General features: G+C 38.4%; 1 protein-coding gene across 1 annotated transcript in view; it reads left to right on the forward strand.

Moving 5' to 3' along the window:
- Positions 1-24,378, forward strand: part of MAP3K5 (mitogen-activated protein kinase kinase kinase 5) — a 107,463-nt gene extending 83,085 nt beyond the window's left edge. Inside the window, exons 16-30 of the mRNA XM_082305798.1 lie at positions 2,235-2,362; positions 3,171-3,307; positions 3,952-4,057; positions 5,035-5,192; positions 5,720-5,897; positions 6,704-6,724; positions 7,923-8,100; positions 8,201-8,369; positions 11,350-11,535; positions 15,263-15,368; positions 17,735-17,975; positions 20,795-20,907; positions 21,811-21,923; positions 22,815-22,891; positions 23,727-24,378. Of these exons, the coding sequence (XP_082161924.1) occupies positions 2,235-2,362; positions 3,171-3,307; positions 3,952-4,057; positions 5,035-5,192; positions 5,720-5,897; positions 6,704-6,724; positions 7,923-8,100; positions 8,201-8,369; positions 11,350-11,535; positions 15,263-15,368; positions 17,735-17,975; positions 20,795-20,907; positions 21,811-21,923; positions 22,815-22,891; positions 23,727-23,787 (1,972 nt within the window). The 3' untranslated portion in view covers positions 23,788-24,378. The remainder of the gene's footprint in view (positions 1-2,234; positions 2,363-3,170; positions 3,308-3,951; positions 4,058-5,034; positions 5,193-5,719; positions 5,898-6,703; positions 6,725-7,922; positions 8,101-8,200; positions 8,370-11,349; positions 11,536-15,262; positions 15,369-17,734; positions 17,976-20,794; positions 20,908-21,810; positions 21,924-22,814; positions 22,892-23,726) is intronic.
- Positions 24,379-25,072: the final 694 nt, after the last annotated feature.

A 25,072-nucleotide genomic window follows, 5' to 3' on the forward strand; every position in this document is an offset into this window, starting at 1 on the left:
TCCAGGACAAATTTCAAGTATTATTCCTTTAATGGCAAAGTAAGAAAAATTTATTAATTCATTTCTGATTAATTATAACCTGATCTTTTAGCACTTTGAAAGAAATCTATAGAAAGAAAAAGATTAATCTCTGAAGTTAGTTCTTACCATTTTCAAAGTAAAAATGACCATTTTTTGGATTCATAAGAAATAATTAAGTTCTCAGAGCATGGCCAGAAATGAAATGATTCCTGTGCAAAAAGCAGTGAGTCTTCGATACTGCTATATGCTAAACATAAGCTACTGAATAATTTACTTAATTGTCAAGAAACGTTAGAATACAGAGACACATTCTGAAAGAAAAGGAGACATTCCTGCAATGCCGTTGCCCTCAAATGCATTGCCAGTACTACAAAATAGTACCAGTGGCCATATCAACTTCCCAAGTTAAAGTAAAATCATGTTAGGTAGATAATAAGATCTAGCTTTCTAGGATTCAGAATTTTTCTTTCTTCATACAATTTAAAGTCTCCTAATGACTAGGTTCTAAAACAATGAATGCTTCATCCCCCTGGAGAATTTTCTTATGTCTTTATTTTATTTGCTAAATTATTTTAGCTGCTCAAGACTCAATTAACTGTGCGGTTTAAAAGTGCAGGGGGAAGAACTGTAATGGTCTTGCTGTTGCTGCTCTGAATGAATATCCTATTAATAGAACTCAGGAATATAATCTCTGATTTTGCATTTCTGAATGACTAACAGTGTAGTCAGAATCTTTATAGTCATGTGTGGAGAGGCAAGCCAAAACTCAAATTAGTTTTTAGTAAATAGACTTGGAGTTGCATAATCACACTTTTCATTAACCAAATACTTTCCTTGTTTTCTGCAACAGTTGTTTTCCAGAGGGATTTTCAGATGCCCAATCTTTTTTTTTTTTCTTTTCCCTCCACTTTTTTAAGAGTTCAGCCTCCACTTGTAGCTTGATGCTGCTGTTATGGTGAGCTGATAACTACCTGCCCCAAAAGGGAGTGGAGCTCACAGGCACTTTTCCCCTAACAACTTCGATTTGCCATTCCCGGCACTGGGCATTCCTCTGGCTCCAGGGAGAGCTAATTCCTGGACTTGAGGCAGCAGGAAGCTACCCCTCTTCCCAGTAAATAAATAAAATAAGTTTTCTGCCAGTTCATTAGGGCACGAGAATGTACCAGTGTTGGTGCGAAGTCTATGCTGAGAGCAACCTGGTGAAGGTGGCAGTAAAGCTATTCCTTCTGGGGGCAAGGAGCTGCAAGGTTGAGTTTGCAGTTATGTTTGGTACTCCCTCAGTTTAAGCATCTGAATATTAAGTCTTCCACTTGCTCAAGACTCTGCAGCTCCTTCTCACATCTGGACTGACAGAAGGAGGTCTGTGTCCTTCAGCTATTTCAGCCACCCCAAAAGTCTGACGGCAGGTGTTAGTTCTTTAGTGAAAATAGCCACCGGGCTCTCAGCATATTGTCTTATGTTTTGCCAGACAATACACAGTCTGGCAGCTGACCTCCTTCCAACTCACCCATGGCTGGAAGAAGAGCGTTAGGGCTGGCCCAGAGAGCCCATCGGCTGCTCAGCTCTGGTGGTGCTCCACACTGGAGAAATACCCGGACTCCAGAAACCTTCTTGGCAAAAAGACTGCTGAAAAGCTTACACCTCTGAAAAATATTTTATCTTGGACTAAATTACATTTGATGAAATTGTTTTGGTCAGTTCTTCTGCATATGTTCCCATGAAATGATTCCTGTTTTCTTACTCTGATAGCTATCCACTCTTGCTTTCAGATACGACTCCTACTTTAATTAATTAAAATTTAAATGGTGATTTGTTTTCATTATTGAGGTGATCTTAATTATACACTAACTTTATGATTTACTAGTTCATTTTGGCACTAGTCTGAATCCAGCCGCTTGCCCAACTGTTTATTCTCTTCGAGTTAGGCCGGAGAGGAGTTCATTTTCCACAAATTTTGTTTTGCTCAGTCTGTCTATGTACATTTATAACATTTTGTCTGTGCATGCATACACAATATTATATATAATTTATATATGATTACGTAATTTTTTAGCATGTGGTGGTCACAACCACTGTTAAATGCATCTAACACACAGTCATTTTCAGGGTAAATGTGTTTCATGGGATCTAAAATAGAACTTCAGCTACTATGGTAAACATAAAACTTTCTTCGCAAAGGTCAGTATTGAATAAACTGCTTCTTTTCTTTCCAGGTACTCCCAACCTCTGCATGAAGAAATAGCTTTGCATAAGCATCTCAAACATAAGAACATTGTCCAGTATTTAGGTTCTCTTAGTGAGAATGGCTTCATTAAGATATTCATGGAACAGGTGCCAGGTGGTAAGTTGTGGGGGAGACTGGTTTGGTGGTTGGTTGGTTTGTTTTTTAACATTTTAAAAGTATAAAAACATACAGTACTGCAACAGGCAAATGTAATATTCTTTAATATCTTTCCTAAATTAATGGGGAAAACTGTGTCTTCAAAGTGCTTGAGTCCTCTCATTCAGTATTCAGGTGGGATGTGCTACAGATAGAGCTCAGATCATTGGTGTGGCAGGCGAGCTCCTTTTACCTACAGATCAGAGATGATCTGTGGTCATCCTACTAGAGAGACAGTAGCTAGTCTCAGATGTCTGAGCCCTGCTCGGGTACCTGACACAAGAGAGAGGCGATTGGTGATTGTCGCTTCTGTTTGAGGCCAAAGAACTCGCAGCAGCCAGATGCAACAAAAATCCCACTTCTTGAGCTTATCTTTTCGAGAAACTGTGCAGTCGCTGTATGCACAAAGACTTGCATGTGTACATCCACCCTTTTCTACTCTTCTACAACATTCCGCTGGGGCAACTTCTCCTCAGGCATAGGAGAGACGTGAGCACGTTGATTAAATGGGTTCTGATCTGCCTGCTTGAGGAAGCGTATGCTTCTCTGCTGCAGCTGAGGCCAGTGGAGATACCGAGACTCTTTAATTACTCAGGCCGGTGATGATGCATGTAAGCATTCCCCTGGAGAGGCCTTTGGTTATAGAAGAGGTCCCTACACTTGGTTTGGGATTGATGTTTGTTGTTACTTTTTTTTTTTTTCCCTTTGGGGGAGAAGGCAGAATTTAATTAGATTTTTACTCTCACTTTTTTGCTCTCCAAAATTATAGGCAGCCTTTCTGCTCTTCTACGATCAAAATGGGGACCATTAAAAAATAATGAGCAGACAATTGGCTTTTACACCAAGCAGATTCTTGAAGGATTAAAATACCTCCATGATAATCAAATAGTGCATCGAGACATAAAGGTAAGAATTCGCAGACAATTAAGCCTGATGGTGTTATGTAACTGCATAATCATTTATTTGTCTTGTAATTTAAAAACTTTTTACCCCGAAAGTTCTTCACTGTCACATACCCTCTCTGCTATTCTGAACCATGGGTTAGATAAGTGAACTATTGTTGATTTGAATTTGCACCAACAAAATATGTTTTTTTTATTTTAGAAGAATTGACATATAGCCGCTTAAGATGTGATAAAGTAGACATTTTTATTTCTGTTTTCAATGACATGATCAAATTTTCATAAAAGCTTAATTAGAAGTGAAGAAGATTGTGGATGGGATATTAGCAGGTCCTTTTCCAAGGAGATTGCAGATGAAAAAGTTCCCTTTCAAAAAAAAAAATCTTAAAAAGCCTTTTTCCCTCTCTTAATATTCTTTAACTGAATTCCAGTAGTATTCCTGTAGTAGGGGGAGTTCACTTTGAGAGGAAGTTTCTGGTAATGGGATTACATAAGGCAGGAATGCTATTGATTCCTCTTTCATCTCCCTTCTTAAAAGCCTTAGGAAGTAATTGTTACTAGAGTCCATTGTAGAAACGGCTATGCAAGAAGTCTTAGATGCAGAATCAGCAGAGAAAAAATAATTGCTCTGAATGTTCTGTTCCTCAGGGTGATAACGTGCTTATCAACACGTACAGCGGAGTGTTAAAGATTTCGGACTTTGGAACTTCAAAGAGACTTGCAGGAATCAACCCATGTACTGAAACTTTCACTGGTATGTTCCCAGAGGAGCCTCTTTCCTCACTCGAACTGTGCATGTAGGGTCAGAATCCACAGCTGCTGAACTTTCATTGACTTCAAATCAATATAAAAGGTTGCTGCAAGAATAACTTTTTGTATACCTAATCTTAAGCTTTACACTGTACTTGTATGCGCTGTTCAAAGAGAATGCTGTTTTGGAAGTTCCACTTGAGAGATGAAAGTCCTCCACAACAGAAGAGCTGTGTCTTTCTGTGCTGTATTTGAGTCTCTTCTGTGCACATGGCTTTTTCATCTTGCTGATTGAAGGCTAACTTTTTTTTCTTTCGTGACTGGCTTGGACGTCCTGGTGGCTTCATCTCCAGAATTGCGTATCTACAGAGCCTGTCATTAAGTTGATCCTCATTCTCCTTGATAATTTGATTTGGATGTTAAATGATGCAGTGACACTGCGTTAAATAATTATGCAAAATGAAAGGTGGCTGTTATTTTAATTCCATTCTCTACTCCTCCATTTCTGCTCTAAATGGCACCGAATGCAGAATGATGTGTCAGGTTGATTCCCTTACTTCAGAAAAAGTGTTCATATCACCTGCTGTTTTAGGTTCAGATTTCATGTTTCACTCCCTTTTCACTCCAATCTCTGGATGCAAACCAGAGTCATCTTCCTTATTTTAATCTTAAATACAGTAAAGGAAAATTATGTCTGATCCAAAGCTTATTGAAACCTCTTAATTGTCATTGACTTTGAAAAGCAGTATCATCAGAACAGTAGATGATGTCAGATGCTTTTAGCACAAGTAGTATTTTGAATAGTATTTTGAGTTTTATGTAGAATGCATATGGAAATTTTTGAATTTTGAATAATAAAGACTATTTTTTTAACTCTCCCAATATTGCTCACTCCTTGGTGATTTTGTTCCTCTTGTCCTTTAGCTATGTATTTACATCATTAATGCACTTAAGTAAAAAAAATAAGTATGTTTTAAACAGGTACCCTTCAGTATATGGCACCAGAAATCATAGACAAAGGGCCACGTGGCTATGGGAAGGCTGCAGACATCTGGTCTTTGGGATGCACCATCATTGAAATGGCTACAGGGAAGCCCCCATTTTATGAACTGGGAGAACCACAAGCAGCTATGTTTAAGGTCAGACATCTTCCTTGTACAACTCAGACCAGTATTTGTAAACACATGAAAGCTTGTGACTGTTTTGGAGGAGCTAGAATTAGAGATTGCAGGAAAAGAAGATATGGGAAATGCTTGGTTAGTGAGGATGTTAAGAAGAATGACGTGATTCGACTGAATGGGAGTACTGTGTAGTTTTGAAGAGACTAATGGAGCAATAGCAGCTGTTCAGTAGCCTGGGTGTTTTAAAAAAACAGAACAACAACAACAAAAAAACCAAAACCCAAAAAACCCAAACTGAGAAAAGACAGAGTTTTCTGCTTTGCAAGAGCCTCTACTTGCAATTGTGTGTTTGTTTTAATGTAATTGTTTATACAGTTTGTAATAGATTTTTTTTTTCCCCCCGAATTAATAAACTAGTTACAGAAAGATAATATCAAAACTTGAGAACAATATACCACTTTTATTATCTAAACACTTTTTTGATGCTATTTAGTGTCTGGGAAAAGAACACCGTAGGCCATTGTTTCTCCCTTTATTTGTCTCAGGTGGGAATGTTTAAAATACACCCAGAGATTCCTGAATCCATGTCTGCAGAAGCCAAGGCTTTCATATTGCGTTGCTTTGAACCAGATCCTGATAAACGAGCTTTTGCTCATGAGCTACTTATAGATGAATTCTTGAAGGTTTCAAGCAAAAAAAGAAAGTCCCCATCAAAGCTGTCAGGTAAGCATTGCTAAACTTGGTCTGGAATTTTTCTCTTGGTGATGATACTGCTTCCTGAAACTGCTGATGAGTCTTTAAGATGAACACAGCAGTTCACCATCCCAGGTGAACATTCAGTTGTAACCTTCTGTTCTAGCAGCTTGCTGCAGAAACACTGTTGTAGCAGAATTCTGTTATGTTGTCCCAGAGGTGATTTATATAAATATTTCTAATAAGGTTTCTAGAAGTCTGTTTATGGTTTTGTACAGCTTTTGTGGTTTTGTTTTTGTTTTGTTTTGTTTTTTTAATTTGCATGTGTTTTCATTCAAAGAATGTTTGCATAGAGTACGTTTTGTGTAAGGTTAGAACATGCTATTGAGCCTCAGAGGAGTTTTGTACATGAGCAAAATAATCTTTGTCCTATAGCAAATGTGCATGCGCTGCATTATTTTTGTTTCACGTACTCATTTCCTGTAGTGTTCTGAATTATGGGAAGTACCAAAGGAGTTTTGAGAGTATGAATGACATATCCAATGTGTGTGCATATATGCATATGAAAATATCTTTTGTATATTTTTAGCATGATACCTAATAGAAATAAAAATACCAGGAAAAGGAGATGACATTGAGCACTTTTAACATAGTTTCCACCCCCCTAGGTTAAAATTAACTTTAAATCGCAATAAATTACGCTTTTAGAGATTGCAGACAGGAGAGTCCAGATAGACCGTAAAAATGGGAAGAAGGGTTATCCTTTAGACTATACTTATTTTCTCAGTTAATTTCGGCACATTTAACTTTCTTTTTTCTTTGCTTTTCTCCCACAGTTCTTTCAGCTAACACAAATGGTAAGTTTTAACATACTTCTCTATCAAAATATAACTGTGTAGATACTATGGTTATTACTTATTCTGGTATAATTTGTCACACTAAAATGCTGCAAAGAGAAGTGGGCACAATTATGAAAATAAGTGACCTTTCCCTGTTAGGAACCTCTAATTCATTGTGCAAATTTAAACTACTATTCATAATCCTACCAGGCTATGGCTTAATTGTCTAGGCAGGTGGGTAATACAGGCTTGAAGAGCTGCGTCATTGTTATAGGACCATTTAGTGGAAATCGGAACAGGAAACCAATGGCTCTTCTATAGTAGCAATAGAGCCAAGGTTTGTGGAGAAAGATAACGTAGATTTTTATTAGGCTAAATTCTGTAATTGAAAAAAGCAGAATGCATTTGAGACCCCTTGTCAGCCCTGGGTACGGGATAGTCATCTCTTTCAGGAAATGAAGGGGGGGGGGGGGGGCGGCAAACAAATACGTAGTTACCTTCGTGCTGAGTTGCTGTCAAAGTACGCTTAGAAATGTGCACGTCTGAAATAGGTATGAATAGTTTCTTGCAGCAGTAATGTGTGCTCTGGATTTAAAAACAAAAGTTCTGACTTAACATGCATGTTTATTATTAATCAAAGACTATGAACCAGTTAAACTTGTACAAAATAACCTGATAAAGAAATGTATCTTATATATGTTATAGTATATGTACTTACATGTATTGTATATATATATACATACACAATACATGTAATTACATATTTTTATATATATATATATATGTTTATATACACACATAAAATTAAGATCTTGGAAGGTGCTTGGATGACTTACCCTGTAGAAACATTTTGCTGCTGCTGAAAGTGCGTACTGATGATACGAGATGCATGTTCACTCCAGTGGTGAAGTTCTGTAAGTGAACTTGCAAAGAGCCCAGCATTTCCATATCTCAGGAAGCTTTTGGGAAAAAAAAAAAACCAAACCAAACCAAAAAAAACCCCAAACCCAAAACAAAACCAAAACCCATAACTGAAAGAGAACTCTATTCCAGAAGAACATGCTTTAGGAGCTTTTTCTCAATTTTGTTTTAATATTTTGTATTGATGTGAGGGAAGACTGGAGTCTTTCTGTTTCCCCTGAAAGAATAACCTTTTCACTTCAGAATTGTGGTGGCACTCTTGAATTCTAATAACTGAATATTCCTGTATGAACAGAGTATCTTCGGAGTATATCCTTACCTGTCCCTGTTCTGGTGGAAGATACAAGTAGCAGCAGTGAATATGGTTCTGTCTCACCTGATACAGAATTAAAAATTGATCCATTCTCTTTCAAAACAAGAGCCAAATCCTGTGGAGAAAAAGATGGGAAAGGAATCCGGTCCCTTTTTCTGAGGTAAAGAGCTATCTGGTGTTGATGTTACACAGTAGATGAGGAATGTGTGCATTGGGGTGGTTTTTATAAAGTTTCTTTTCACTGAGTGTCTTTCATTCAGCATCCCAGATGAAAACTTTGAGGACCACAGTGCACCTCCTTCACCTGAAGAGAAAGATTCTGGGTTTTTCATGCTGAAGAAGGATAGCGAAAGGAGAGCCACCCTTCATAGGATATTAACTGAGGACCAAGAGAAGGTGGTGAGGAACCTGATGGAAGCTTTGGCTCAGGTAAAGTAATTTCAGAAGGCAGCAAAAATTTTACGGAATTTGAAGGCTTATCTGCAATTACCTGCAACTTTCAAAATTACACATAGTACAGCAATTAAAAAATAAAGTTTGATTAACCTAGAAAGCATACACCATGTAAGCTTTCACAGTTTATTGTTTTATTGGGGCTATTAAAAATAAACTTCAAAATTGTTTATGCTGCATTACATATGCCTTTTGTAGTGTTTGTAAATACTATATGTATGCCTGGATATTAGTGCTGGCCGGACAAGGAAAAACATGTTTTCATGATGATATATTTTGCCAGTGATTTTCAGGTGGGACTAACTGAGGCGGTCAGGTCAATTCATGTAAGACAGATCATCCCCAGGAGGTGATTACTTTGCCACCCTTTTAGACTTCTGTCTTCTGGCTGACTGGTTTGACGGAGGGAGGTTTAGGTCTTTTGGCCTGCTCTGGCCTTATGTTAGGTTATTGTGTAGAAAAAATGGGACTGACTGGTACACTGTTGCCTTCTAGCCAACAGCCATAAAAGGGGAAAGAGGGGGCTAGGGAGAAAATAAATCGCAGCTATTCCTCACAGCAGTTGGGAGCACATATGGAGGGGAGGGAAGATGGAGTAACAGTGGGAGCTACAGCAAACAACAAAATAATTGCAGAATGACCTTTTGGCACTCCTTTGTGAGGATGATTCATGACAATGTATCAGTTCAGGATGACACTGAATAAATTACAGGTCATGACCACACTGCTAAATGTTGCAACACCGTAATTGGATGACATGATTTTTTGTTCTTGTTTGTAATATGTGTGTTAGCAGTTAATTGACTCACTTCATTCTCAAGGTTAAGTATTGCTGGTCTAAAACATATTTGTATAAAATGTGACAGCTCATCTTCTAAAGATAGTACTGTTCAGAAACTGATGCAAGCCAGTATGATTCTTAGCATGTACTACAGGTAATTGGAAATTGCTGCAATACCAATAAAAAGAGCTTCTAACTCTTGGTGGGGGGAGGGAGGAACCCACAGTTGTCCTGGTAACTATAGAAAGTGTTAAAATAGAAGGCAATAAGAGAGGTGCCCATGATTTGTGCTTTGCTAGAGCGTTGCTAGGACAGACACAGTTGTTAGCATGTGTATGAAAGGAGTAATCTGTGATTGTGAGAGGCTGAAAGTCAGTCACAAGATCCAGAGAGGGTGCTTGGTGTTTCATGCCTTCCTCAGCTGGGGCTGGAATAGCCCAAGATAGGAGCAGAAACATGGAGTTGTAGACCCAAAGAGTTCAAAGCATGCATGCATGGGACTATCTGCCTTTCACGAGGATGCAGAACTCTGACTCCCAAGCACCATTTTCTCCCTTGAGAGAGGGACCCTGGTCCAAGAGTAGGAAACTTACTGAAACCACCAGAAAGTGGTAGTAACTGCAGTTAAGGGGAAGCTGAGTTGGCTTCTTGTTGTGTCCTGCTTAAATGCAAGTTACCAATAGATGGAAGCCTGACTTGCTTGTTAGACCTCATCAGGATTTAGGCTTTGGTAGTGCTTTTCCCTTCACAAAAACTTTTCATAAGAACAACTTCAACAAAGTCATCGGGTGTGGGGGCTAGGGGAGGAGAATGACCCTCCCAAAATAGGTGACTGTTCCTTGTTAGGGAGCCATACTGGTTGCCCTGTCCCCAGCATGCCTTGATGGACTTGGATCTTCTAGTCCAGGGCTACAGTGTGTTGTGTGTCCACCTATCTGCCCTAATGGCTTTTTAAGTGTTACCATGAAAAGGAGATCAGCTGCTGCAGGACAGAGTGAGGGATCTGCTTCAGTATAGCCAGTCATCAGGTGAATTCTCCAAATCAAAGTGAGTCAGGATCAGAGGCTGGGATCTTTCATCTCAGAGATGGGTGCTTTAGTGGAAAATTTGACTGCTCTAGAGCTTTTTCTTTAGTCTCTCTCTCTCTCTCTCTCTCTCTCATAATCAAATTATGTTTGTTTCATCCTGATCAGAATTAATTAACGATAGTTAAAACCTGAATGATATTGGCAAACAGAGTTCTTGATGTCTGGCCAGCTGTAGCATTCATGGCATAAAACTGGCAAATACAACAGAACCAAACACCGTGTGTCCTTCTGTTATGGAAATCAATGTTCAATATCTTTAGTCTATATAAATAATTACTTAACTTCCTTCAGAATAAGCATCTAATGCTTCATGTTGAACAACTACTATGGTTTTCTAGCTTAATTTTAAAATTTGGAATTGAAATTTGTATTCAGTTGACATAACTTGACTTTAGAGAGTAAATGCAGTCCTCTACTTCCTAGTTAGTTATGCTCGTTATTTTGATGAATGCTTTTGAGCTTTTTGCTACTTTGGTAGCTCATGCAAAAACACAAAAGCTTTTAAAAATAGGCATATGAATATTTATAATAGAAAGGTGACAGATTTGTAGACCTGCTCTAAGAACAGGTAAGTGTAAAAGTTCCATATCAAGGGAAATTATGTAGGAAAGAACTAGTCTTTCTGAGCCTTCTATGTAACTTTGACTAATCCTTTCTTTTAAATGCTACCGTGGGAGTTTGTTTCTCAGAGGCACTCTGAAATTAAAGGCACTGCAAAGTACGTGTTTGTTTGCAATTAAGAGTAATTTGTAGTATTCAGTGCACAGTATATTTATTCATATCTTTTCACTCTTGTACAATGAGACATACAGACTATAGTGTGCACATATACTTCAGCGACTGATATAAAACAAAGCTACTTGCCGTCAAGTAATCTGCATTAGCAGGGAGCTCAGTGGTAGAACTCTGTGCTGCTGTACTTACGCTGCTACCATTATCTGACTTGCAGCTGCACTTTCCCTTAGCCGTAGCAGCAGAGTTTCTGAAAGTCCGTATTGCCAACTGATGTTATTGGCTAAAGTCCCTCTGGGTGTCTGTTTCAAAAGATGGCTATCAAAACTATTTCTTTTCCTCTCTCTTCTACCAGGGAGCTGAAGAACCCAAGCTAAAATGGGAACATATCACGACGCTCGTTTCCAGCCTCAGAGAGTTTGTGCGGTCCACTGATCGTAAAATCATCGCAACCACTCTTTCAAAACTGAAACTGGAGTTAGACTTTGACAGCCATGGTATCAGTCAAGTGCAGCTCGTGCTGTTTGGTTTTCAAGATGCTGTAAGTTGTCATTTTTACTAAGAACTTTGTGCTCCAAAACTGCCAAAAAAACCCCTAGAAGCCAGAAGCAAACAGAACTTCATTAACTTTCATCCAGAGTTACTGAAACAATAATAATATTTGAGGGCTTTGAACCTGTAATAACAAAAACCCAGGCCACAGCCATGACTTGGTTGGGTTGCCATGTGATCCTTTGGCAGGACACACACCCTGAACACAACTGTTGAGGTTTTGCTGATCAAAGATCTAGAAGGTTCAGCATAGTTGTGTAAACATTATGTCATAATACTAAAGCAGGAAAGCCTTTTAAAAAAAAAAAAAAATCTCATTTTGGAGGGTTTTCTGGTAAATAAGACCAACACTGAATGTCAGGCTTATCCTGCATAAATGTAGATCTCTTGAACTTGATTTCTCTTATAAACTAATACATTAAACCACTCTATACTCCCAATAGTAGTCTGTCTACATTATAATATTGTACTGAGTTCTTATTCTCATATTTTTGGTTAGCATCAGATTTCTGGCAAACTAGACATTTTCGTTTCAATTTATAATAAGCAGGATAAGAAGGAAGAAAAATAGGCTAGTTTTCTGTCAATAATTAATGCAAAATTTACGTTTTCCTACAGTGAACAACCAAACACACACATGGATACCCTTTAAATAGCTAGCTTACCGAAAGAAAATGGTTTTTCTTCTTAAGCTATGTATTTAAATGCTAGTTCACAAGCAATTAGGCTTAATGATTAAAATGAATAATCAACATGGGAGGGTGCAGCTGTGCTGGGCATTACTTGTCCAGACTGAAGTCATGTGGTAAAAATGGAATGACAGTCCAAGTAGGCATTTGAGGTGGATGATTGTATTAGCATTTAAACCTGGGGCACTCTGACAAGTAAAAGAGCTGCCAGGAAGGATTGCATAGCATGTAAACTGTTTGTTGCATAGATTACACTGATAAGAATTAGATGATGTTTACAAAAAAAACAAACAAACAAACGAAAACAAAAAACCAAACCCAAACCTAATGTGTGAAATGAATCTGTAAAAGAGAGGTTTCTATAAATGGAAGTTTTCTCTTTGAGTCTTCACTTTGAGTACACTTCAGCTCTCCCTTCTACTTGAGCCTCATACTACTACTGTTTTGACGCTTGGAAGAAAAAACCCAAACATACAAGGTTAGGAAAGAAACTGAGGGAGGAAAACTACAAATATCTGGGTTGGTTTTCTGATGGAGATATTGCTGGGCATCAGTTGTTTGGTGGTAATTGCCTGAGTCATTGTCTTCAATAAAAATGTTACCTTTGTCTGTTAACTTCATTACAAGTTGCTCGTTTTTAACTGATAAATGTCTCTTTCATTTCTCTCTCTCTCTCTCTCTCTCTCTCTCTCTCTCTCTCTCTCATTTAACTAAGATAACCCACAGAAAGGTCAAAGAAAACCTTTGCTTTATATGCGCCCAGTCAATTTTTTTTTTAACATGTATTAGATATCTATAGTAGAACACTGAAATCCAGATCAGCGTCAAGACCTCAGATACTGCAGAGACTGGGATATTGCTAAAAGTGAGGGAAAGTAGTTCGCTTGTTCTCAGGACTTAATAAGTAATCTCAGGTAACAAGGTTTCATAATTACAGCATCCTCCTGGACCAACCAAGAAAAAGTAGTTTTGTGCTATAATCTAAATAGCTAAATCACATTACTGTGCATTGTTGTGGTCTTGACAAATTTACCTCGTGCTTCTTAGTACTTAAACAGGCTGCACTTAGCTAAACAGACGTCAGTGTCTGGGTAGGAGTCAGTATGGCAAGGTGCCAAGTGCTTGCGCTGCCTCGGAGGGCCATGGGCAAGCCCTGGGGGCCCTGAGGCAGCTGCTGCCCGTGTGCCGGGCAGGGGCGGGCTCCCGGGGCTGCTGAGGCTCTCCAGGTCCAAGCGCGGTGTCCAGGTGCCATCTCGTGGCCACGGGCGACAGAAGCGAGGCGGCGCGGGTACTGGGTCTCGGGGCTGAGCCTGGCGGGCAGGTGCAGGAAAGCCCCTACCCAGTCGCTCATTCACTCCCTCCCAGCGGGATGGGGGAGGGAATCAGAAGGGCAAAAAGTGAGAAAATTTGTGGGTCAAGATAAAGATTGTTTAATAAGTGAAGGGGAAAAAAAAACAACAAACAAAGCAAACCCCACAAGTCATGCAAAAGCAATCACTCACCACCAGCAGACTAATGCCCAGCCAGTCCCTGAGCAACAGCTCCTTTGGAAAAACTACCCCCCTAGTTTTATTGCTGAGCGTGATGTTCTGTCACAGGGAATCTCTCTTCGGTCAGTTCAAGTCAGCTGTCCTGGCTGTGTCCCCGTCCAGCCTTTAGTCCCCCCCCCCCCAGCCTACTCGCTGGTGGGGCAGCGTGAGAAACAGAGGAGGCCTTGACACTGTGTAAGCTCTGCACAGCAATAGCTAAATCGCGGCTGTGCTATCAAGGCTGGTTTAGTCACCAGTCTGAAACATAGCACCATACGGGCTGCTGTGAAGAAAAATTAACTCCATCCCAGCCAAACTCAGTACAGGTACCTACATAAATTACTGCATTACGGGATACTGTTGCTTTGAGGCAGTGATAATAATATGGTTAATCACGTTTATTAACTCTTACATAAATTCTGAAGGCGTCCTTTGTGTAACTTCGGTCATTTTTTACAGAGAGGTTATCACAATGTGAGAGAGTTAAACTAATCCCTTTTTTAGGAAGACCTGACTGAAGTATCTTCTTGCCGCATTTTTTAGTAAGCAGTAGTTGCTACTTGTTTTATAAGTCTTTGAGTAACTTTGTAGTTTTCTAAATACAGTTACGTTTGTATCTTCCTGCAACTTCTGGAGTTCTACTCCTGCAGAGTCTGCTGCTTTGGACTGCTTCCGTGCCTGGAAAACGGCACCCGCTCTGGTTTGTGCTCTTGCCGCTGACTGTGGCTGGGCGTTTCCTTGTAGCGCTGTCGCCCCACCTGCTTCCTCGCTGTCCTTTGGGAGTTGGAAAGCGATTCCCCCAAGGTAGAGACGTTCTTGCCAGTGGCATGGGGCATCCATAGAGGCACCTGGGAACATGGCTAAAAGCGGTCTGAAAGCAGGCCTGTAGGGAATTAGGAGCAACCCAGTGTAGAAAACGATCTTACTGTACAGAGTAAAACGTGGAAGGAAAGAGAAAATGGCGCAGCGTACAAATGAAGTCCCCCTGACTATTTACACTAATGTTAATTAACTATTTTCTGAATCAAGAAGGAGCGGCGTTTCATTAGTTCTTTGATATTTCCTACAATTGTACTTTAAAATAGGTAAGTACTGCTCAGAGCAAGCAGTGAAAAGGATGCCAAAAAACCCCCAAGATTAATTAGCTTAAGTTACAAGTCTTTCATAATGTAGTCCTTGGTATTTGTCTTGCTCGCATTCTTTTTGTTTCTCTCCACACCCCTGAAGGTTAAATAAACTTCAGTATCACAGTCAACAAAAAAATCACCTAACACAGGAACAAGTACTTGGTAAAAAATAGAAAATATTGCACAACTTGTAATAATGGTGGAAGTTGGCAATGTTGCTATTTTCTTCATTGAATGACAACATGAAATAGTTTTAATCACCTGCTTTGGTACAGCATCTATAAGTTCAAACACTTTATATAATGCTGACATATATTATAGTTTCAAGTTGCGGGGGGATATAATATCTGAACTGACTTTTCTGTTGCCAGGTCAATAAAGTTCTCCGAAACCATAACATCAAGCCACATTGGATGTTTGCATTGGATAGCATAATCAGAAAAGCCGTGCAGACTGCTATTACTATTCTGGTCCCAGGTGAGTAATTTCTTAATAGTCAGCAAATATTTATTGGCTGATCTCTTTAAAATGCTTTAGAGCTGTGATTATAATGCTTCACTTAAGATTTTGAAACCAGCAGTGGCCTTTTTCCTGTTCACTGTCTGTTTTGCAACTCAAAAACTAATCAGTGTATTGTCCAAGTTATCTGGGAAAGGTGCTTTCCAAGATGCGTCATCTAAACAGTTCTGCAACGCAGTGAGCTGTAGTAGGCTAAGGTGCTCTGGGGCCTAATTTTTTGAGGTGCACAATGCTGCTGCTTGAAATCCAAAGAACAGATCACTTGCCAGCACATGCTGATTTTGGAAGGTGTTTTATAAAGTGCAGATTAATAACGTGCTTTTTGGAGCACTCAAAAGTCTCTCTGGCTCCTGGTCAGAAGCTGTCTAAAGAAGAAAAAAAAAAAAAAATCTGCAGTGCTTGCAGTTTGACTATTGTACTTTGAATGTCATGGAAGTAGAATGCACGGCTTAGCTGAGGGAAGGAGTCTGTGTAGAAGAAACTGTAGCCCATTCTGTTATTACTCTATTTACAGAGTTAGTTTCTCTGCTGTTTCTTAACTTCCAAGCTTGTGATTCCATCATTCCCTACACTGGAGTTAACAGTGAAATTCAAATATATGATTTAATGCTTTAAGTCTGAAGTCAGAATACTTATGTTCCTGTTTTCTGCAGTGGGCTAAGTCTTAAATTATCAACAAGGGGATCTGAAAATTCCAACAAAAGTTACAGCTCTTCCTGTTCTCCTTGGTGTTTTCCGTATCCCCAGCACAATCAGCAAGGCATAAATAGGGTTTCTGTGTTACTTTTGAGTCATAAGGAAAATCTGTCTTTTGACTGGAATGCTGAACACCTTTAACAGGCATGTACTTTATTGCTGTATAATAGGAGTACTGCAGAATGCCTCCTTAATAGAGTCGTCTGCCCCATACAGCTCAGTATCAGCACTAATTGTACGTAGCCAAGCTTAAACAAGCTTCTGTGCCCTAGTAGCTTTCAGGCACTGATCATCTGCTTCTTCCCTCATTGCCTTACCCTACTTCTGATTGCTTCCCCTTGCCTTTGTCCGACTTGGGTTTTTTTTTTTCTTTTCTTTTCCTATGAATGATGTGAGGATTTATCTCTGGCCTTAACACTTCTAAAAGTTATGGGATGTTTTAGGAGTGGTACAAAGCAGATGATGTGTAGTTACACTGCCTGGTGGTGAACAATGGCAAAATGAACTTCTGTTCTTATTAGCGTGATGCAGAAGTTCAAAGCAAATTCAGACGTATTTGCCTAGCAGTATTTGGGTAACTGCTATATAATAAATCTGCTTTCTGTAGAGGAAGCACAGCTCTGTTGATAGTAGTACGTTCAGCCTTGAAAAAGGTATGTAGCATTGAAATGAAGAGATGAAATAGCTCAATGTCCCTTTTGTAAAGAAGAGAAATGTAGTTATTAGTTCTTCAGCAGAAAGGACCAAAAAACTACAAAAAACAAGTGTGATTCAGGAAAAAAGTATGAGGAGACTAAAGGGAGTGCTCTGCACTAAGAAGCCACAATTGAAGGAAGGAAGGAAGAAAGATTTATATTAAATGGTTAGAATTAACAAACAGATGTTCTTGCAATACTAGGTTTTGTAGGAGTATAAGATCTTGTGTACATATCTTGCATACCTGGTAAGCACTGGTAGGCAGTTTAAACAGGGAATAACAGAAACCAAAGTACACGTATAGCTTTGTGTCTGCCGTTTTGTGGATGTACATCATTACCAAATAGGCAGCGTTCTCTCTGATAGGTGGAAGGGAAGCGTGCTACTTTTAATTGTCGGGAAAGGGGTCTGTTTGTTATTTCCGCTCTATATCTTTGGATACAATTTTTTGGTAAACACAGTATTCTTATAATGAGAGAGTGCTAAATACGCCAGAAGAGCAACAACAAGAGTAGCTGGATAGAAAAGAAATAATGGTTATTTGTTTAATAAAACATTTCAGGTCAGACATAAGAAATTACAAACCACTGAGAATGGAGTAAAGCAAAAGAAAGTACTTCTGCTGCACGTAGTACTTCAGCACAATTTGACATGAAATGCTAGCCAAATCTGGAATCCTGTTCATCCGGATTTTTGGTTTTTTGAGCTTTTGAACATTCTATAGGCAGAATAACAATCAGCATAAATTCAGATGGTCTGAGTGGTCTTAAACCCTTAGAAAATATCATCTGTTCTCTTACTACAGAAATTTCAGGTCTGGTTTAACCAAAGCTGTAGGATGATCTGTAAATAGTCACTTAGGTCTGCTTTTGTTTTAACGTTTAACATCTTTAATGTTTTTTCTTTTGCTTATATTTTAATGTTACTAATAGAACTGAGGCCACACTTTAGTCTTGCATCTGAAAGTGATACAGCAGATCAAGATGATATAGAAGTTGAAGATCAAGACGAACAGCCTCAGAATCAAACTATCCAGCAGCCTTGCATTGTCATGGAAGATGCAGTAGCTACCTCAGGTGTAAGCACACTCAGCTCTACGGTATCCCATGACTCCCAGGCTGCTCACAGATCACTGAGCGTCCAGCTGGGCAGGCTAAAATTAGAGACAAACAGGTAAGTCTGGACATCAGGAGACACTAGCCTACTTGTGACAGTGTGTGTTGTTTTGCTTTTAAAAATATATGTGCTAGAATACTAGTGACAGTATCAATATTCCATAGCACTGCAAGCTGTTCATTTAAATGACAGGCATTGTTTAGCTCTGACTGATCACTTAGATTAGTTTTATTCATTTCAGAACAACAGCGATGCAAGTTAAGGTCAGTCTTGACTTCAGGTGCCCTTTCAAGGAAGGCCTGAAAAAATTGAGCTTGCTGCCAAGCTTCTGCTTTTTCTCCCCTTCATATGCTGTGTATGGCTGATGAACGGTGTTATGTTTTGTTTCAATTAAGGCAGAACTTGCTGTTCTTTTCTGTAGTTATTCTTGGGGAATGAACTCAAGCTCTTCAACAGCCACACATGAACTCCGCAAGGAAACTGCTTCAGACTTGTTTTGTGCACTGCAGCAGGATCTGTGCTTACCAGCAAGCGTTACCTTTTTATTAAATAAATTTTGTTTGTCAAAGAAAGATAGGAAAAATAGGTGTGGTGTTTAAAAGAAGAAATAAGCCAGACATTTGGATATTGGATTTTTTTCAGAAACATACATATTCTACTTTAAACCGGAGAAGTGGTTCTTTTGGGTTTTTTTAATTTGTTTAAGAAATGTCAGAGACAAATCTGTCTCCATTATTTTATCCAAATAATTTTCTGTATAATTTTGCTTTCTTTTCATTAAAATATACCAGGTAGTCTGTTTAAAGTAGATACTTTAGCTTTTGCAGCATCTGATTTATGACATTGGATTTCTTACTAACCTCAGTAAATTTTGAATATGACCTTGATAGAAGAACGTCTTCCATAAGACAGTTGTTATGCTGCTAGAACATTTGTTGTAGTTATTGTTCCAATTTAAATTAAAATGTTAAATTGCACTTTACTTTTAAACACGTCCAAGAATTTTGCCATAACTAGAGTAATTCATTAGACTTAATAAAGTATCAGTATTTTTGAGCTCTGATGTTACAATTCATTTTTTTGCTTGTGATGACCACTGAGAAATATTTTGATTGCCTTATTGATACACTTAAATAAATAAATACGTAAATAATTTAGATTGGCTCACTTTACTTCCCAAGTTTATGATGGGGAGTAGCATCAGAAGTCATCAATTTGTAGGGGTACTGTTTTCTAGCACTTTGCTTTTGTAAATTTCTCAAATGCAAAGCCTTTGGCCAAATAATCACATCCTGTCATTCGTGCAGAAATTTTGAGGTAAATAATATGGACAGTTGTTTAAGTATTAATTAAAACTTTATTGGCATAAGCAGCAAGCAGTTATCAAGAGAAAATAGTTGATTATTTTATTGGCCCCGCAGGCCTTTTTCAACCAGAATGGATAGAGGAGGAATAAATTAACTGAAAGGTGACTGCACACCTGTCTGGACAGAATATCAGTCTGCACTGAGATTAACCAAGCTGTGGGTACGCATAGAGGCACCAAGCAGCTCTGTTCAGATGTGGGGTGGACTTGCTAAGAATTGTTAGCTCAGGTGTGGAAGCGCTCAAATGCAGCTATGCTGCTGGTAGGCCTGCATGCAAGCTAAAAGTAGGGCTAGATGATTTTACAAAGCAGTCGTGAGATACAGTTTCCTTCTGTGCAAAGACAGGTAAGGTGCTGTTGTGGCACGTTCTCTAGCTGAATTCCAGAATGTCCCCGTCTTTCAGTATCCCAGAAAAAAAGTTGCAGCACTCAATTGGTATACATAAATAATTTATTTTTTTTTTTTAAAAAAAGGAAACAAAATCATACGAAAATGGAACAGTTATTGCATAGTTCTCAGGCTGACAAAGGCTTCAAGGAAAGGATGAAGGTGCTGCAGTTCTTTCAAGGCAGATCTTCCTAATGCTCAGAAGTCAGTGATAGGTTTGAGTGTGTTCTCTCTGTCCAATTTCTCTGACCGAGTTCCTGAATACAGAGTGTTCACAAGTCCTCCTTTTTACTAAAACACTTTTCTAAAATAACAAATTGCAGCAGTTTCACATACGAATTTTCCATTGTATTCTAATTATTTTCCTTTGATAACTGTGAAAAGTGCTGACCACTGAATCTCTCTGGGTTTCTCTCTGGGTCTGTGTTATGAAGAAAGTCATACATGGGTTCCAATTTGTTTCTGCTTGACATTCTCCAAAGTAATTGCTTAGGAGAGGACACAAGGTATTTTGCCTCCTCTTTTCTCACTCTTCATATAGCATAGGAGGGTAGGCACAAAGTGCCGAGTATGTGAGGAAGGGAGAGCCCTTGTGTGGATGAGAACGTATTTTCCCCATTTAAGAAATGCAACCATACATTGTCGCCACATTTTCATCACAGCTCCACCCTTGCCATACCTTTTGAAAATGCCTGCTGGAGAGAACTGGCGTTTTTCCTTACAAAGGATTACGTCACAAAGTTTAGCCCTAGGTTTATGAAACACTCTGATATTTGTTCTTCTGTGTTACACAGTTTTGTTTAAAACAGAATGCTGGCTGTAGAAATTTCACTGCAATTTTGTACCATACCACCTGTTCAGTGGGTGGATGTATATATGGAGGCTGCTGTGTTTGGGGCTTTTTTTTTTTTTTAAGAGCTATAGCTTTAGGAACCAGTGAATGTTTATGTCTTGATACAGGTCATAATAAATCTATAGTGAGAGGATATTCCTATGAAAGCTGAAGAAGTCTATCCTTGTCTCTGTCAAGAAGGTTTCCAGTTAAGTGTAGTAAGGTCTATGCTGTCCTGAAAATTTGAAACTACTTAAGGAAATGTGTGCTTCCTTCCCACGACTTCACAGGTTATTGGAGGAGCTGGTTCAAAAGGAGAGAGAATTTCAAGTCCTCTTACATCAAGCTATAGAAGAAAAAGATCAAGAGATCAGAAACTTACAGCTTAGGTCACAGCCAATAGGTAAGTGAGAATAATTTTCGAGGAAAAGTTTCATACTGGCCTCAGATGAAGACAGTGGCAGCTGAACTTCTGTTCTTTTTATTGAGCCAGTCTCAGCAAAGATGCTTTATTACGCCGCTTCTGGTAGCGTTTGCTTTGAAGTAAGAATGTACGTTGTGGAAACAAATTTATGACTTTGTTAATCACAGTACAAGGAATGGCATGATTTAAATATTTGATTGTGATTATATGGAAGCCTACAAGGCTCATATCCTACAGAATAAATATTATTTCTAAAGAGGATGATCTGGTATGTTTAGGTATGTGTTCTTTGAGTTACAGACTGTTCCAATTGTTACACTGAAAGTTCAAGAGAATCTAAGTGGTGAGATGTAAATACCACTTAAAGCTCACTGAGGGCAGCTGAGTTTAATATGTATCTGCCCTGAAGAAGGTAGAAGTGCTAATGCAGCTTGATGTTTCCGTGTAATGTGCTTCAAAGAAATGTTGCTTTCCAAAAGCAGCTGATCCTCAGTCTAAGGCATTGCCTATGTGCCAATTGTATGAGTTAGGCTGAACAGTTCAGTTAAATCGATGCAACAACGTTAGTGTAGAAACAGTTACAGTGAAATTGATGGGCCTTGTACTAGTAAAGCTATTTTCTGAAGAGGACAGAAAATGTATCTGTATCAATGTTCACACTACTTTAACTGTACCCCTAACCAAGTAGAGTAATTGGTGTATAACTAACTATAAACTGTAATGAAGTGTGTGCTTTGGGAATTGACATTTATCTTTATTTATGGGGATACTGGTATTCTAAGCTTGAAGGGAAAGCTCACTGAAGAAAGTGCTTCAGCAGTCAAAAATGACAAGAGGTTGCTTTGGCAACACAAAACCTCTTCTCAAAAATGCTTGTTCTAGATATTCCTGGATTGTCTGTCTGCCATCGTCATTCCACTGGCACAGGGACTGAAGACCCTGATCTCATAAAGTGGCTGAGCGTTCAAGGAGCTGATGAGGCCACGATAAACAAGGTAGCAACGATTCTGTTCCCTCTCTGACACGGTTGCAGTACCGTTTTGTGACTCGATGCAAGAAGATACCAAATCTTTTTAATTACTTTAGCACATTTTAAGAGATGCATTTGTTTTCAGAGGATAGGAAAAAGCCATGAATATGAAGGCCTTCATAAAAATGCAGTATTGTTAATTTCTATATCTGATGAGGAATAAGGGAATAAAATGTCCTGGTAAATAGTATTGCTTTGGTTCGTAATTTTTCAGTGTCTTTACTCATTGCAGCAGTTCCTGCTGATTATAACCTGGATACAGGGTACATGTTCACTCTTAGCTAACTGTGTTGAAGTGAAATCTCCTGAAGTAGATCGGTCTGCTCTGCACCAAATTATATAATTTTAGAGGTGTTGAGAATCTCAGAATTTCAGCTGACTTAGGAAAACCTGCATATAGTTATCACTCCTACAGATCAGATCAAAGGTTCCTTGAAATTTAAGTACATCAAATTTGCATGCCACTTCTGAAAAGGTAGGTGTTAACTGTTGTTTTTAATTTCCTCATGGGTGAAATGTGGTATTAATTATGCTCTAATTTGTGTTCATTGAAGTCTGTGACTCTGAGATATCAGTGATAACAATAGAAATGCCAGTTGACAAAAGTTTTGAGTAGCTGTAAAAGCATTACACCTTTCCAGCTGTGCCTGGTATGCCAATGTAGAGTATACAGTTTAAAAAATAAGTAGTTTCACTGTGTTTCTAGAAACAATGTGTATTAATCTGTTACATGTACCACATTTTGGCCCAATTTTAGGTTTCTTCTAAACTTAAACTTCTATTTTTAAGGGCAGATGGTATATAAAACTTAAAGTTATATTTCTAACAAAACATTCGTTTAAACTTCTTTTTGTAGTTCTTGGCTGAAGACTATACATTAATGGATGTTCTCTGCTATGTTACACGAGATGACCTGAAATGTTTGAGGCTAAGGTAATGCTTCACAGTTGAATGAACTGGGGTGAGCAGGAGTGTGTTTTGTTACAAGAGAAAATAACTGATACTAAGCCTCTATTTATTGGGTTGCACAGTATTAATTTAAAATAGTAACACTTTCCGGTGTGTCTTTGTATGCTGATGCATTCCTGATAAATAGCTGCTACTGTTTAAATTTAAAAGTAAACTTTTCTGTTAAAGTAAAGCAAAGAGAAAATTTTAAAGTAAAGCTTTTGCCTTACACCTGGAGACACTGGATATTGCATTAGAGCCTTGCTTTTATTTAAAAAGGTAGAGGTAGCAAAACTTTCTGTAGTTTATCATCATCATCAAACTTTAGAAATACTGCTTACGGACTGCAGCTAACACTAGATCTCACCTAATCGTGCCAGGTGTGTGGGTCACTGCAGAACCAAGGTTAAGTAGAAACAATGGAAGTTATCAAACACTCTGCGTGTGCCCAATCAGTTTAGAAATAACTAACTACATAAAAATAAAATAAAATAATGGCAGGTGTTAAGATTTTTTCGTAATTGACATTTTCATAATGTTGGAAGTCTGCTGTGGGTTATGCAGGTCCTTTGGACCAGAAGTCTGAATTCCAGAAAGCAGGCATCTGAAAAGTGGAAAGATTGCCCTTGTACTGTAATCAGAAAAGGACTCTGTTCTCCATTGAGTATTTGCGTGTTGAATTTCACCTTTGATCAGCCTTCCCACTGAATTTCATTGGTCAAAAACAGAGCAAGAAAATTAGAAGGCACCTAAATTGGAATGCTTTCAGGCTAGAGAGTATCTTTGTACCTGAGCATCTTTATGATTTTTTTCTTTACAGAGGAGGAATGCTATGCACGCTCTGGAAGGCCATCACTGACTTCCGAGAGAAAAATGCCTGACACTGAAATTTTTCTTCGCTTCTCTGCAGAGAGGAAAAGATTTCCTTTCAGCACAGAGCAGGTGTGCTGTCAGGACTGTTGCACTTTAATCCAGTATTTGTTTACCAATGTTAAAAACACTGCAGCTTCCTGACTGCTTTTAATCCTATAATCCATAAGGAATCTGTAAACAACCTGCAACATTATTTTACTTTAAATGTTTTTACATGCAAGTTTTTCAAAAATTAAAAAAAAAAACCACCAAAAAAACATTGTAAACTCATGAAATATTGTCGTTAAAGTAACTAGATGTTAATATCATGAAAAACTGATGTAAGATTTCATGTGACTGTACATCACTGGAACAAAACCAAAATGTGACGACAACTTCTCAAGTTTCTTTTCCTTTGTAATATATCTCAATAACCTGTAGTAGAACTTCATAATTTCAATCATAATTAGATACTTTTCTTTTAGTCTGCAAGACCTAAAGGTAATTCTTTTTACCTACTGCCCTGCATAGTTTAATATTGTTTATTTTTGGTAATTTAAGTTCTATGGTGCATTTGTTTTAGAGTTGTTTATGTACTACTGAACTGTACCAGTTGCATACACCTGAACCACAGTAATGTTAGCTTGTTCTAAAGCTATCTCTGACATACACAGTTGAAAATAAAAAGAACCTAAGGCTTACTTTTTTCCTATATTTTTGGATTTTTGAAATAGTAAAGGTGTAGAACTGGAAAACATTGGAATAAAAAAGAGGAAAAAATCGTACTGAGTATCGAGGGAACCTTTCTGACACATGTTAAAGTTACTGTGATTTGACTTCGATAATCATAGCATTGAATATTTTCTCAGTTTTCCTGTTCAGTCTAATTCTTGTACTGACAATCCAGGGACAAACAAAATTCTTCTCTAGGTGCTCTACTTGACTTGAGAAATGAATGTCCTGCCTCCATGCACTGTGAATAGTCAGTGTGGCCTGTTGTTTTCTTCTGCTTTTGTTTATGCAACGTGTCTTTTCTCACATATAATGAAAAAGGATGGTGGATATTCCCTGTCCATCCACTCTCATTGTTACTTCAGCATTCTAGCACTGGCTATCATCAGATTCTTATGGGGCAGCTGCAAAAATTTCCATTGTGAGTAAGACTTGCCTGGACAGAAGCTGCTTCTTTCTTCATAAGCCTTGGTAATCAGTGAACAGCTTATGCCCTGAATTTTTCAGGTCTAGCAAGTATTTTCAAAGAAAATTAAATATTTTTTTCTAAACATAAACAAGTTGTCCTAACATGTATATAGT

This window comes from Platalea leucorodia (genome assembly GCF_965183815.1).
Source record: "Platalea leucorodia genome assembly, chromosome: 3".
In the NCBI taxonomy this organism is placed as follows: domain Eukaryota; kingdom Metazoa; phylum Chordata; class Aves; order Pelecaniformes; family Threskiornithidae; genus Platalea; species Platalea leucorodia.